We start from the raw sequence: 14,401 nt of genomic DNA on the forward strand, positions 1-14,401 counted from the left end.
GAGGTGTTGGGGGGAGGGAGAGGACAATGTCTACACAGCAAAGTGTGGCTAATCATCTGGCCCCACATCTCTGAGAAGCCAGAGAAAGTCAAAACCCAGTCGGATAGCAATGGGAGGAGAGCTCCTCTCCAGGGCACCTGAACAGACTTTTATTTTTCCTAATTGATTTTCGGAGAGGGAGAGAGATAAACATCGATCAGCTGCCCCTGCATGTCCCCAGGGATTGAGCCTACAACCTGGCCATGTACCCAGCTAGGATCAACTGACAACCCTTCAGCCCAACCCACTGGGCCACACCAGCTAGGGCCTGAACAGGCTTCATGCAGCAGAGAAAGCTGAGAACTCTCGAGAGACTGCTTACAAGCATTCCTCTGTGCACAGCCGCCACTGTTCCCTGTGCCATTTGGCCCTTCCCACATCCCCTCACCCTTTAGCACTATGGTGTCTCAGGGCTCCCTTAAATGGGGACCTCCAAACCCACTCCCATGTGCTCACCGCTCACACAGAGAAACATGCACAAATGGATTTACCTGCTGTCACAGCCAGAAAGAATAAAGGAAAGGGAAGACAGGAAAGCTCCCTTAAGAAACAGAACATAAACATTCTTGCATGTAGGAAAACATGTGTTTGGCTATAAACTTGAAATTCTCCCACAGATGCAAGAAAAAGGCCTCATGCTGCTTTCGGTCACAGTCTTCGGGGAAGCACAGCGTAACTTCCTGCCCTGCTCCGGGAGTCAGTCTCAGAGAGGCCCCAGGCTCAAGGCCAGGATGGCTCACCCTCAGCACCACTGACATCTTAGACCAGATCACTCTTTGTTGTTCTGTGGCTTTTAAGCTGGTTAGCAGATCCCTGGCCTCTACCCACTAGATGCCAGTAGCACCCTCTACCACCCCCCCCCCAACATAACAATCAAAATGGCTCCAGGCATTGCCAAATCCCCCCAGTGCCCAATGGCTCCAGCTGAGAACTACTGTTCATGGCCACCGCTTCTCAATGTGCTTCACGGGCTGCTAACTGGAGTTCCCTAAAAAAGGGCCCGGGGCCAAATAAACGTTCAACAGGCCCCTGCTGCTGCGGGCTTTCCGAGGCTACAACAGGCTAAAGTGACTCTTCATAAAGGAAGAGCAGTGCCAGCATTCCCCAGACACACTGGGCCACAAAACCCTTTTGTCAGAAGGTCCCCCTTAAAACACTGGTGTTCGCCCTGGCCGGCTTGGCTCAGTGGATAAAGCCTCGGCCTGTCCCGGACTCAACTCTGGTCAAGGGCACATGCCCCGGTTGCGGGCACGATCCCCAGTTGGGGGCATGCAGGGGGCAGCCAATCAAAGCTTCTTTCTCATCGTTGATGTTTCTAACTCTCCCTCTTCCTTCCTCTCTGAAATCAATAAAAATAAAAAAATAAAAACTAGTGTTCTGCAAAACGCATTTCGGGAAACAGTGACCCAGACAAATCACCCCTCTGACAGATGAGTTAGCTGAGAGCCGGAGAGGGAGCGGGACTTGGTGAGGGCCGGGAGCGAGACAGAATCCAGGCCTCCTGGCCCAGCTTCCCACGTGCTTGCACTGCTTTCTGCTATTTCACAGCTGCTGCTGTCCAAGGTCTCACGTTTGGGCTCCGGTACTACCTCCCTCAGACAGAAGCCCAACTCTGTTGGGTTCAAGACAAAACATCCCTCCCACGGTGGCTCCCACAATAAAGGCCTGAGAATGTGCTACAGCCTACCTCTCATTAAATCTCCCCACCACGTCCTGATGAGCCTCAGTCCTGTATCTTGAATGCACGTCCTAGAAGAGAACAGCCATTAACAGAGGCATCCACAAAATTCAGAGGTTCCTAGGCACACTTAGGGTCGCTGCAGTGACTTTCTCATTAGCTGCAGTCTGAGCGCTCTCAGCCCAGAGACCGTGCTGACCACTCACTGGGACTGCTCAACAGGAATTCTTCAGAGTGGTCTATAGTAAACACATCTGATTTGAGCCCTCCACATTAAGTTACCAGACAGACACTTACCATGGTCATCGTGTACAACTGCTTGAGGGAGTTCATGGTCCGTAGGAGGATAACCACGAGCCCACCACCTTCCACTGTTTCTACGGTCCTGGCCAGCAGGTTTGGAGTTAAAGCTTCAAAATCCTGGAAGAAAGAGATTTTAGAAAGGGCTGGCCATGCAGAGTACCCACATGGAAGCTTACCCAAGGGCCAGGGGCTGAAGTAAAAGGAGGGCTTCAGAGTACAGGCTCAAGACCACACCCTTCACCCAGCTCACCGGACACACACACACACACACACACACACACACACCCTTACCTTACTTAGGGTACCACAGAAGCCCAGCCCCGGAGAATAGGGATACCTGCATTTACACGTCAAAAGTGTTTCTAATAATCTCTGATAACATGCATTTTGGACAGCCATCATCCAGTCTTCACTGATTCAAACATGAATTTCAGAAACATCTCACATTCATTTTCTGCTATGTTTACAGATGGGAACTGTAACTGACAAGACTCAACTGCACCACACGGGGGAGCCATTGCTAAAGGAGCCACAGTCACTGCCACTGATAACAGTTAACAGTGGTGAGCTCAACAACACTCCCTATGGGTCAGTGATGAACAGAGTGTGAGGCAAAATGCTTTTTCCTGCCTCCAAGGTGGGATGCAAGCCAGCAGTGGGTGGCATAACCCACTGGACGGCAGAGGGGGAAAATTAGAACTTCTAGTCATGATTTTCCTAATTTATACGTTGTAAGGTCTGCTTTACAATGTATGTAATCATAATAGTACATATAAATAAATACATACCAAAATGTGGGATTTGTGCTTAAATGTCTTTTGTGTGTGTGTGTGTGTGTGTGTGTGTGTGAATCAAAGACTAAAACAAAGACCATGAGAGCTCAAAACAAAGACAAATGTGAAATAGTCTATAACTTGCCAGAAAAAATAATGCATATAAGTGAAGAAATTCACCGGGTAGTTGTGTGTGTGTGTGTGTGTGTGTGTGTGTGTGTGTGTGTAGGGGGAGGTTGTGAGGGGAGTTTAAGGACTTGAAGGGGCAGGAGAGTATTGGTGAGGGTTATGCCAGTCAGGCACTCTGGACAGGACATGAGTGCACAGGTCTGTACCCAGTTGGTTAAAACAAGTCCAACTGGTCACCCAAGTTTTCAGTTACTTCCAATCAAGACCTGGGGTTCTGGGGTCACTTGAAGGTCACAGCGCTTTCTTTATCAGCTTGAGCCTGTTAGACTCAGTGTGACAGAACATCACTGCCAGTGTTGGTATCCCTAGCCAAGTGCCACTTTAAGTAGAAACTGTTCTCTTAACACAGGATGAATTATCGTCTGTTTGAAAGAGGCCAAGTGTTCCCAGCCTCCCGGAGGACGGCACCCACCTGGAGGACACACATGCCGAAGGTGTTGCCCAGGATCTTGTGTGTCTCATTGTAGTAGCAGTAGCGAATGTTTGTGGCGGCGACAAAGAGTTCAAAGGGGTCGTCTTGCTTTATGTTCAAAGTTCCGTTCTTTATTTTTTTCTGTAGCTGACGCATCCTTTTCTTCCGGTGGCTGCAATCACCCCCCATCCCATGAGAACCAGTTAACCAGAGGGGCTAGAGAACTGGAAGCGAATGATCACCTGCTTAGACCTTCAGAGCCGGGAGGGAACCTGGAAATGTAGTGCTGATCCCTTCGCCTGAAGCAGAGTGGTTTAGAAGCTGGGCTTCAGAGGGAGACAGAGGCAAGCCTGGGTGTGAACCCTGCCATCCTGCTCTGTCACTTTAAAACAAGGGTGATGAGAGTCCCTAAACCTCTTTTGGCCAGAGCCAGAGCTTGAAACCAACCTCAGGGACCTCGTTACCTCAGGGCACTGCTTTTAAAAACAATTAAAAGGCTCAAAAGGAAAAGTAATTTCCTGGCACTTAACTAAGGAGCAGGAATCATAGGTAGCACGGGGCACGCAAAGGGCCGAGCTTACCTGCTAAACCCCAGCTCTTTCTTGTAACACCACAACACCGAGGGCCGAGCCTTCACGGTCGCTTTGGACAACATGTGATGGAGTATGACCACCTGCCAAAGGAAAAAGTCACAGAATCTCAGAACCAAAAGAGACCCTTGAGTCTGCCCAGGCCCAAGACCTCCTTTGACAGATGTGGAAACTAAGCGGAGGGCCAGGGAAGTGCCCAAAGTCACAAGGCAAGTAGGGCTCCCGATGGGACTAGAAGCCACACACCCTTAACCACCCACCACTCAAGGCATCTAAAGTTATTAACCTGTCTGCTAATAATTCTAAATACAGAGTATTTATCACTTACAAATAAATAAAGGAAGATTTCCCTGTTGGCATTTTACTTAAAGAAAACAGTCAAGCTCCTAGCAGGTTTGGCTCAGTGGACAGAGCATTGGCCTGTGGACGGAAGGGTTCCGGGTTCGATTGCAGTTAAGGGCACATGCCTGGGTTGCGGGCTTGATCTCCAGTCGGGGGCATGCAGGAGGCAGCCGATCAATGATTTTTTTATCATTGATGTTTCTCTCTCTCTCTCTCCCTCTCCCTTCCTCTCTAAAATCAATAAAAAATATATATATTAAAAAAGAAAGCCAATCAAGCTGGACTGGTCTGGCTCAGTGGTTGAGCATCAACCTATGAACCAGGAGGTTAAGGTTCGATTTTCGGTCAGGTCACATGCCCGGGTTTCGGGCTTGATCCCCGGTAGGAGGTGTGGAGGCAGCCAACCAATGATTGTCTTTCATCATTGATGTTTCTATCTCTATCCCTCCACCTTCCTCTCTGAAATCAATAAAAAAGAATGTTTTTTAAAGAAAGCATTTAAAAAGAAAAGCAGTCAAGGGTCCTTAATGTCATTGTGTGCTAAAGGCCAAGAGGGCCTGTACCATGCCGACTCTTGGGACTGCACACATTAAGGCAGAACCATGCACCAGGCCTTACCTGATCTTTTCCTCGATCTCCAACCACAACGAAGAGAGACCTTTGCCGCTCAGCTACCCCATTCTCTATGAGGATCCGGATTCGGTTATCTACTTTCTTCCGATGCATGGCGAATACTATCGCTAAAACAGAAAGGAAGGAAGCGCACTGACATGAGCTCCAGACTCTGGGGGAGGAACATTAGCTGTGCCTCCTGTGAGGCCTGGGACTGTTCTAGGCACATTTACAGGTAACACTTTAGCCCTCAAACAGCTCTCTTGGGAAGACATCACCCTGATTTTTTAAAATTAGGAAACTGAGGCTTGGGAGGCAAAGAAAATGTTCCTTCAACATGGGAAGTCAACAGGAAAGCTGTCATTCACAAGTATATGGAGGAGTATTTTAAAAAATCAGAAACCATGTTCAAAAAAAAAAAAATAGTGACTACACTATATAATAAAAACCTAAGTGGCCATTACAGGAGAACGACCAGTAGCTATGATGTGCACTGACCACCAGGGAGCAGACGCTCAGCCAGAGCTGGGCTGTGAGAGGGTGCAGGCCAAGCTGAGGGACCATCCCTTCCACTGCACAAATTTTGTGTACCAGACCTCCAGTACTATATAATGGTATATCTATGGGATATAATAAAGCAGCTTTCAATAAAACTTTTTCAAAATCATTAAAGTTATCTACAAATATGGATATAGATGCTCATGAGAGAATAATGTGGCAGGATTAAGTATAATATTGGGTTTTTTATGCATATACATAATACATGGGGCGGGGGGAGATGCCTGGCCTACGTAGTTCAGTGGTTGAACCAAGAGGTCCCGGTTGGATTCCCTGTCAGGGCTCAGGTGCAGGGTTGCTGCTGAAGGCTTGACCAGTGGGAGACATGCAGGAGGCAGCCAATCAATGATTCTCATCATTCATGTTTCTATCTCTCTCCCTCTCTCCTTTCCTCTCTGAAATCAACAAATAAAAGTATTATTTTTTGCCGAAACTGGTTTGGCTCAGTGGATAGAGCGTCGGCTTGTGGACTGAAAGATCCAGGGTTCGATTCCGGTCAAGGGCATATACCTTGGTTGCAGGCACATCCCCAGTAGGGGGTGTGCAAGAGGCAGCTGATTGATTCTCTCTCATCGATGTTTCTAACTCTATATCCCTCTCTCTTCCTCTCTGTAAAAAAATCAATAAAATATATATATATTTTTTAAAGTATTATTTTTTAGAAAGGGGGGGGGGGAAAGACTGGAAGAAAACACCAAAATATAAAGTAGTTATTTCTAGATTTGAGATTGCTGGTGATTCTTATTTTGTTGTTTGTTTGTTTTTCCTTTGGGGGGGTGTGGAATTTTGCTTTTTAAAATTCACACACCAGGTAGACCTCAAAAATTATTGTAATTTCATATAATAAAATATCACATCATTGCCATAATACACCAAAGAAACATCCGATATGTTAATTACATTTATAACGTGAAATTTTAAGTGTTACTTTGAAACTCCAGTGTCTGCTACATTCTAAATGTAAAGCTCATTAACTGAACCTTCACCATGCCTTTACTGTTCTTGTAATTCCCCAACCCAAATACGGAATTTTGCAGTTCTGTTTTACTATAAACACTACGTCCCAATCGTGGTTCCCATTTTATAAGGAAAGGAGCAAGTATCCCGAGGAAGAAAGCTGTGGAGACAGGACTCACACCCAAGTCTGCCTGACTGGGGAGCCTGGTCATTCGTTTTCTCTAACCTGCCCATCTTGATGGCTGTGTTGCCGGCCACAGAACGACCCCATTATAACCCATCCATAACAGTTCCTGGGACTGCTTTTTGCTCCAGTTACCTGGCAGGCCCAGAATAGTACCAAAGTCTTGACTTCTGATTCAAGTCCTAGATTACTGTGGCCATGAAATGCTTAATGGATGAGGAAGGCCTTGAAGGGGGAAAGAGGTGATTATTTTTCATTCACTCGTCTGTCGTCTAACAAATACACACAGCATCCATACGCCGGGCGGCCTTCGGGGTGTACTAGTAAACAAAAGGAAGTCCTGAGTGTGACTGCTGAGCGCGGAGTGTAAATGAATGAGCGCCGTGGAGCAGCTGGGTGGGAGGATCTGGGCTCAGACGATCTCAGCGGGACGCCAGCGCGGCCCCCGGGTCCCCGGCGCGGGCTTCAGTGCTGCGGGCGAGTCCGCGGGAGGCGAAGGTGCTGTCACCACCCCTTCACCTCGACTCCCCCAGCGAGAGGTCCCCGGAGGGTGGAAACCTAGCCAGGGACACTCCCCGCCTCCACCCTCACCCCTACCCCGGAGAGCGCCCGAGTGGCTGCCCGTTGGGGAGAGGCTCCTGTCATCCCGGGGCGCCGGCGGGGCGGCAGCCGGCGTGGCCGGGCACAGGCGTGGACGCCGGGCTCCTCGGCCCCAGGACACCGGCCCCGGCACCCAGGCCCCGCCGCCCCGGAGAAGTACCTGCGTCCCGAGCTGGTGGATTCCACCGGCAGCCAAGCGGAAGCACGTGGAGGACGACGTGCTCAGGAGCAGCTTCTTGGGACCGCGCAGGGACAGCCGCTTCCGCCCGGCTCCGGCCCCGCCCCCCGGCGCTGAGAGGCGGCGCGCGCCCGGGGGGCCTTCCTCAGCCCCGTCGCTGCGTGATGACGTCAGGCCCCGGAGGCGGAGCTACCATCCTGGACGCCACCGCTGCTCTTGTGCGGGCGGCGGCTATGGTGCAGCGTGTAATTTGCTCCTCTTCATATCGAAATGAAGACATCTAGCTGCCAAGGGCAAAATAAAGCACGCAGGTGCCCGCACCCCCAGCCTCCCCTGTGCCGGGCAGGCCCGGACACCACTGGGTGAGTAGTCCAGGGTTCTCTTCATTAGCCTCATTATGCGAGGCATTCCGGGTTTCAGGAATCCGCGTCATTTTACCGGCCCTCTTATTTAAGCACCTTACTGTTTTACTGGGACAAGGTGAGGAAACTCCGTCCGCATACCTATTTCATCTCATTTAAGCAGCACACCCAGTCGAGGACCTGGTAGTCCGGAATCCTGTTTCGTACCCATTGCGACCGCCGTACTTTGCAGGTTCCCTCTAGGCCCACGGCCACCCAGTGCTGGCGCTCCCGAGTTCAGCTGCTACTGCCCCTGTGCAGCTCCCATAACTCTCCTAAATACATGGCCACAAGGTCACCCATACATTGTCTTTGGGCTAGATCGTTGAACTTCATAAATTTAACTGTTTGACACTTTTTTTCGGACACCTCAAATTCATCATGTCTGAAGCCGGACTCATTTCCCCTTGCTCCCTAAAACTTTCCCCAAAGCAAGCACTTCTAAAGCTGATGTAATCGGCGCCATCACCCATCTAGTCCAATTTCTTTACTCAACCGTCACCATGCCAGGAGCAGGGGATAGTAACCACGTTCCTGTCCTTCGTGAAGCTTCAAGTAGGTTTTAAGTGTTATTAAAGCTAAAATATCCAGTGATTAAGGGTACTGCTTTAGAGGTGGACATGAAGCAAAGATCCAAACTTGTGAAAATCTTGGCAAAGCAGCCAGTGTGGCCAGAGTAATTAACAAAAAGATCAGGCGGGTAATGAGGAGCATGTGGGCCACTGACTGACAACTTCAGGTGTGATGGGAAACCACTGCAGTTTGGGATTCAGGGAAATGACAAAATCTGTCCTCTTAAAAGGCTCACTCTGGCCACTATGCAAAAACTATAGCAACAATAGAAGCAGGGAGAACCATTATAATCTACTGTAGTTAACTTCTATTGGTGATAGCCACAAGTGCTGTATGACTCAGGATATATTTTCAAGGTAGAACCATGTGCATTTGCGTAACGACTAGATATAGGGTATGAAAGGAAATTCAAGACGATGTCCCAGATGTGTGTGCTCTGAGTAACGAAAAATGTGGGCTAATCAAGAGACCAAATTGGCATACTCACCACATTCAAATGAAGACAGTATGGATTGCCTCAAGAGTTTGGGACCTAGAAATATTTCACAATAAAATGCTAACTGTGTCAAAATCATGAGATTAAATGAGGTCATCTAAGGGAAAAAAAGTATTAGCTAGAGATAAGTCTGATAACCAAGGCCCAGAGAACTCAGCAAAGTATACAGATAGGAAATACATAGAACCCATTCACCACCCTCCACACTTTGTATTTCATACATGAATTACTTTGAGCAGGCATCTCTTGACCTGTACATTTTCTTCTCAACACTGCACTGAGTGTTCTTCAAAATGGCATTTATTAGGAGGCCCACCATCCTTTCCCCTGTACACACAGCTCAAAAATCTTCAATAGTCCCCATCTATTCTTACAAAATAAAACATGGCAAGAACCATAAAAACTATAGTGGTTTGTGTGTGCTTCTTCCGCCTCGCACTCTAACTCTACCAGGTCTGTATTCTCACTTGAACCAGATGGAATTCTCAGACACTGGAGATTTGACCTTTAGACATGCTTTCCTCTCGTTTTAGTTCAGCATCTTCCAATGAAGCCTTTCCTGATCGTTTTGAGTAGGTCACATCCTATCAGTCATGGCCTTAAAAGCTATGCTACGCCATCGTGGCATTTGCTACACTCTACTGCCACATCAGTATCTTTAGACAGTCATTGAAAGAAGGAACCGCAGTGATTTTTGTCACCACTGAATGCTCAGTGCTTGGCATGCTGGGCAAAGGCCACCCAAATTTTCTCAATGAAGATTTAGTTCAGTGGCTCCCTAATTTAAACACAGGACTCAAAGAAAACCAGTACTTACAAATAACAGTACTGAAAATTGGCTTATTAATAGATTAGGTGAACCTTCACTATGTAAACTCTAAGTAAGAGCCAGTCTTCTGCATGGGACTGGATTAGGCTTCAGAGCAGCTGTGAAAGGTATTGAAAGCCTGATGAGAATACTGTAGTCCTGTCCTCTTAGAAATCAAGGCTACCAAAGAGATGTCTTTAAGCTTTTTCCTCTCCTCCTAAGTGTAAGGAACACATCTTTACTTAAAGTTTGATGAATGGTATATGCAACTAAGGCAGACTTCACTCAAGGACAATAAGGAATAAGACTTTAATGATTTAATCTAATGTAATTAAAACATTCACTAGTCTTCTCCAGTATTTTTGTAGAATTCAAAATTGGAAAAGGTGTGATGAGCCTTAACAGTTTACTTTCAGTTTCCTGAGGGTTTTCCTTCCCCATTACCTATTTAGAAGGGAAAAGTTCAAGGGCAATACCAACTCTTTTGTCAACAAAACTTAAGAGGCTTAACAAGAACTGAGTGACTTAGGAATTCAGGAGCTTAAAGATGAAATGAAGGTTTTGAACTCAGTGCTTATCTATATCCCATTTCCCCCTAGATGTCATTGAAAATAAAATACAAATTTCCTAAGACACTTATAAGACTGACTACTCAACTATCTTCTACATTTTATGAATTGGTTGTCAACAAAGCACCTCCGTTCATGAGCCTTCTGTTAATAAACACATTTTCACGTCTCCAATAAGTGGAAAAATCTCCCATGTTGCATATAAGGCAAAACAACTATACAAGCTAACTGATTAAAAAACATGTAAAGGATACTTTAGTATCAAGATAACAATGATCAGGAAAAACTCTTCCCTATTCTTTAGGGATATCAGGATCTGAAAATTAAATTGCCCTAACCAAGGCAATCCACGACATTCTACCTTAAAGCTTTAAAACAAAAGCCACATTGTCCATGTGAGATGATTGGAATTTGTGCATTTACAAAAATTCTTTGTATGTATGGAGTCTTGCTATTTCAAGAAGCTACAGTGAGACATGACAATCATTTCCTTGCAACTTTGCTAATATATGCATTTGACCAAAAAAAAAGCCTTTCTGCAGATAGGTGGGACAAGTATATTAATATATTACACAGAATACTTAGAACCAAGACTCAGATCTTAATGGAACCTTGTACAAAGTTCTCTGCCTCAGAAGGAGGTATTCCTTTAAAAAATATAGCCTGGCCCCAGCCGGTGTGGCTCCCTGGTTGAGCATCAAACCAGGAATCAAGAGGTTGCGGGCTCCATCCCCAATAGGGGCAGTGCAAGAGGCAGCCAATCGATGATGTTCCTCTCTCATCCAAATTTCTATCCCTCTCCTTCTCAAAAAAAAAAAAAAAAAAAAAAAAAAAAAAAAAAAATCAATAAAAAATATTTTAAAATATTTAAAAATATAGTCTGAATTGAAGCATAAATGCTTTACATTTACACTGTAATGGTAGAATGCCAAAAAAAAAAAAATACACAGTACTTCAAAAAAAACAAATAATCAAACAAATACCTTTAACACATTCACAACATCTACACTAATGCATAGAATTTTGAAATCTAGGAAGTAATCCCATCCCATTATGAAATCTAGTGTTTCTTCTCACCATCTCAATCTGAACTGATTGAGCTCACTGTATAAAGAACTTATTTACTTCAATTTTGATTGTAAATGTCATTGAATTCTTTTCTACATGGATAGCAAATTTAGTTTTATAGAGGACTGTAAGCATACAACTAGGGATTACCCAATAAACCATGAATATTCTACATAATCCCTCTAAAATACACATAACATATGGTTGTGGTACATCCCAGGCAGATGTCATTTAAAGCACACAAGGGGAGGTGCCAACAAAATAAATACTCATTTGCAAATGTAAACAGATAACCCTCCAATATGATGTACCACAACCACACATGAGGAAAGTCAAGAAGAACTTACTTTATTTTAAAATAAACATTGAAGATTCCCCCCCACTCCCCACCACCCTACAAAATTTTTGCATGTGGAATGTTCAACAGCCTATCCATTTTAGGTTAAAACCAGCAAAAACTCCAGTTGTCTAACGAAGAATGTTTGAGAACAGTTTTGTGCTGAGCACCTACTGAAAAAAAAATTCCTTAGCTAAAGGCTGAAAAAATGTAACTTCTGCACAGAAAATATCATTAATTTAGTAACCTTTTCTTAATAGGTGGGCTTAGTTCTCCATGAAGTCAAAGTGGGATACGACCAGCAGCATTGAGTTCATAGGCACAGAACTAAGTGCTCAAACTGCTAGCACTCATTCCAGCATAGTACATCAATTACTAAACTGTCAATCTCCATCAAAATCTGTGACTCTCCCTGTGCACCTAAGGGAAGGAATCACCACTTTGAATAGAAATCCCTCAGGAGAAAAGGATAATTAGGGTTAGACAAATTTAAGTACTATAGAAATAGCTGCTGGAGAAACACTAACAATGCATGATTGAACAGCTGCTAGCTGTTGAACACCAGTGTTTCAGGATGCAACTTTTATAAACATGTTTTATTTGTTTTGCTTATACCATCAGAACTGAAACTATTGACTGTCATTTCCCTAAAATAGGGAAATCAATCTAGCATATACTGGTGCTTTTCAAAAGATAGCAATTTAAAAGGGTGGTAGCAGCAGGCATTTGATATCTTTTAAAAACCTTCAGACTGCAGGAAAACATGTGGCCAAGAGTGTTAGGATTATCCATTATAGATTTCCATCAGTACCTGTACCACTTCAGGTGACAAAACAGCAAGATCCAAGGATTAGTGACAGACAATGAGCATCATAAGGAATGATGGTAGGTATTACCAGTCCTTACAAAAATCATTGTCAAAGAAAATGTTATGTGTTCAAAGGCATCTAAATATTTCACAGTCAGTACAGAAGCGGTGATCCAGATTACATCCCATATCTGTTGCATATTTTTCAAAAAGTGCCAATCAAAGCCTAATTTTGCATTTTGGCTTTGTCTTACACAGTGTCAGCTGTTAGGAAGCAATATACATGTGTTTTTAACCACAGTCATTTGGCCAAGGATGAATAGTGCTGTGTCAAAGCTGGTAGCCAACCTTATATATGTGATTAAGGGCCCATGCGTAATTTGATGTGCATTTAAACGTTCAGTGCTCCAATTTAACTGGAAAAGCTGTGAAATGCAGTTTTCTGCCAAACCAAACTCCTTCCATCTTCCTTTCAAGGGAAATGTTTTTGTCAATTACCATTGAGTAACGCTAGGGTTGATTTGTAGACTTTATCCAATGTCACAAGTCAATCTTGCTTTCTCCAAGCCACTTCGGTTAACTATGGAGATATTATCACCCTGTAAAGTATATTATGTTTTACTCCTAAGCAAGGGTGAGGAATCTGAGTATCATGTGCAAGGCTCAAGATGACGCTTAGGACAGAACATGCAGAGTAAAAATAGTTTCCTTCCATATCCAGGTAATATAAAGCTGACAATTGTAGTCCTGTCTTTATGGGATGAAAACAGTCCCTTTACAATAAGTTTTCTGAAAGGGAGAACAAATAGATAATAACTCTTCTGGTAACATATTATGGTACACTGGCCAGTGTGTTTTTGGCGATTAAACATAATCCTGTGAATCAGATTAATTCACTTGCTGAGTGTTCATTTGCGGCATCCCTCTGTTGGGTCTTGGGGGCCCTCCACGACCTAGAAGACAAAAATGGCATTTGGTTTTTCTTTCAAATACTATTTGTTTTGCCTTCAAGCAGATTTTCATCTGAAGTCAAGAAGCATGTGGGTAGCTTGTCACCACATTATTAGGTTTAAGAGGTCAATTCTTCAGTGTTCAAGTTTCACCTGTCCTGGAAGTTGTCATGCCCAAATTTGCTCATGTTCTCTAGCTAAAAGAAGAGTAGAGCTAATGGAGTATTCCACCAGTACTCATTCATTCATTCATTCAACAAGTATTTATTGAGTGCCTACTATGTGCCAGGCACTGTCATCAGGCGTTGGAAATAGATACAGCAGTGAAAACAGACAAGGTACCTGCTCTCATGGAGCTTACATTCTAGTGTACACTCTAGCTTATTACATTTCAGTAGTAAGTAACATCATACTATCAAAATTAATAAAAGCACCAGAATGAAAAACAGACCTTATTACCTAAACTTTTAAAAAGAAACTACATAACATTGAAAATTGTATAATGACTTGTAACAGATAAAATAACTTTTTACATGCTGTTAAAACAATTTTTAGCTACCAGTCAACTCAACTTTCATAGAATATGCTACAAGGTGAAAATGAACATAACTAACATTCACATGCAAATATTCTTTGAGATTTCAAGTCAATAATTTCCCAGTGATCCATTAATTTTTTTAAAATGCACCTTTTGCTGGCCAGTTTCTATTAGCATTAAAATCAAAGTACTTTATAATTCCTCCTAAATATACATTTTATACATGTGATGGCCAATATCTAGAGGAAACCTATTCAATTTACATCCTTCAAACAAGAGAACCATTTAGAACTTCAGATCATATGAAATGCTATTTCTGTTACATAGGTTGACTTCCTGCCCAAATCGTATGAAGTAGTTTTCCTACATTAGACAAAAACTCTTAAAAGCTGTATTTTTAAATATTTAACTAATTAGGAATTTGGAGGTTTTGTTTAA

General features: G+C 44.1%; 2 protein-coding genes across 2 annotated transcripts in view; both read right to left on the reverse strand.

Moving 5' to 3' along the window:
* NAT10 (N-acetyltransferase 10) overlaps window positions 1–7,535 on the reverse strand; it is a 28,785-nt gene extending 21,250 nt beyond the window's left edge. Inside the window, exons 1-6 of the mRNA XM_084894548.1 lie at window positions 7,398–7,535; window positions 4,945–5,066; window positions 3,976–4,067; window positions 3,395–3,566; window positions 2,015–2,137; window positions 1,727–1,788 (exon numbers count right to left, since the gene is read on the reverse strand). Coding sequence (XP_084750674.1) covers window positions 1,727–1,788; window positions 2,015–2,137; window positions 3,395–3,566; window positions 3,976–4,067; window positions 4,945–5,052 — 557 coding nt within the window. The 5' untranslated portion in view covers window positions 5,053–5,066; window positions 7,398–7,535. The remainder of the gene's footprint in view (window positions 1–1,726; window positions 1,789–2,014; window positions 2,138–3,394; window positions 3,567–3,975; window positions 4,068–4,944; window positions 5,067–7,397) is intronic.
* Window positions 7,536–9,978: 2,443 nt separating this feature from the next.
* The window catches only part of CAPRIN1 (cell cycle associated protein 1), a 44,399-nt gene continuing 39,976 nt past the window's right edge, over window positions 9,979–14,401 (reverse strand). Inside the window, exon 19 of the mRNA XM_084894568.1 lies at window positions 9,979–13,428. Coding sequence (XP_084750694.1) covers window positions 13,364–13,428 — 65 coding nt within the window. The 3' untranslated portion in view covers window positions 9,979–13,363. The remainder of the gene's footprint in view (window positions 13,429–14,401) is intronic.

The sequence above is a fragment of the Pipistrellus hanaki genome (genome assembly GCF_964339955.1).
Source record: "Pipistrellus hanaki genome assembly, chromosome: 9".
Lineage (NCBI taxonomy): Eukaryota > Metazoa > Chordata > Mammalia > Chiroptera > Vespertilionidae > Pipistrellus > Pipistrellus hanaki.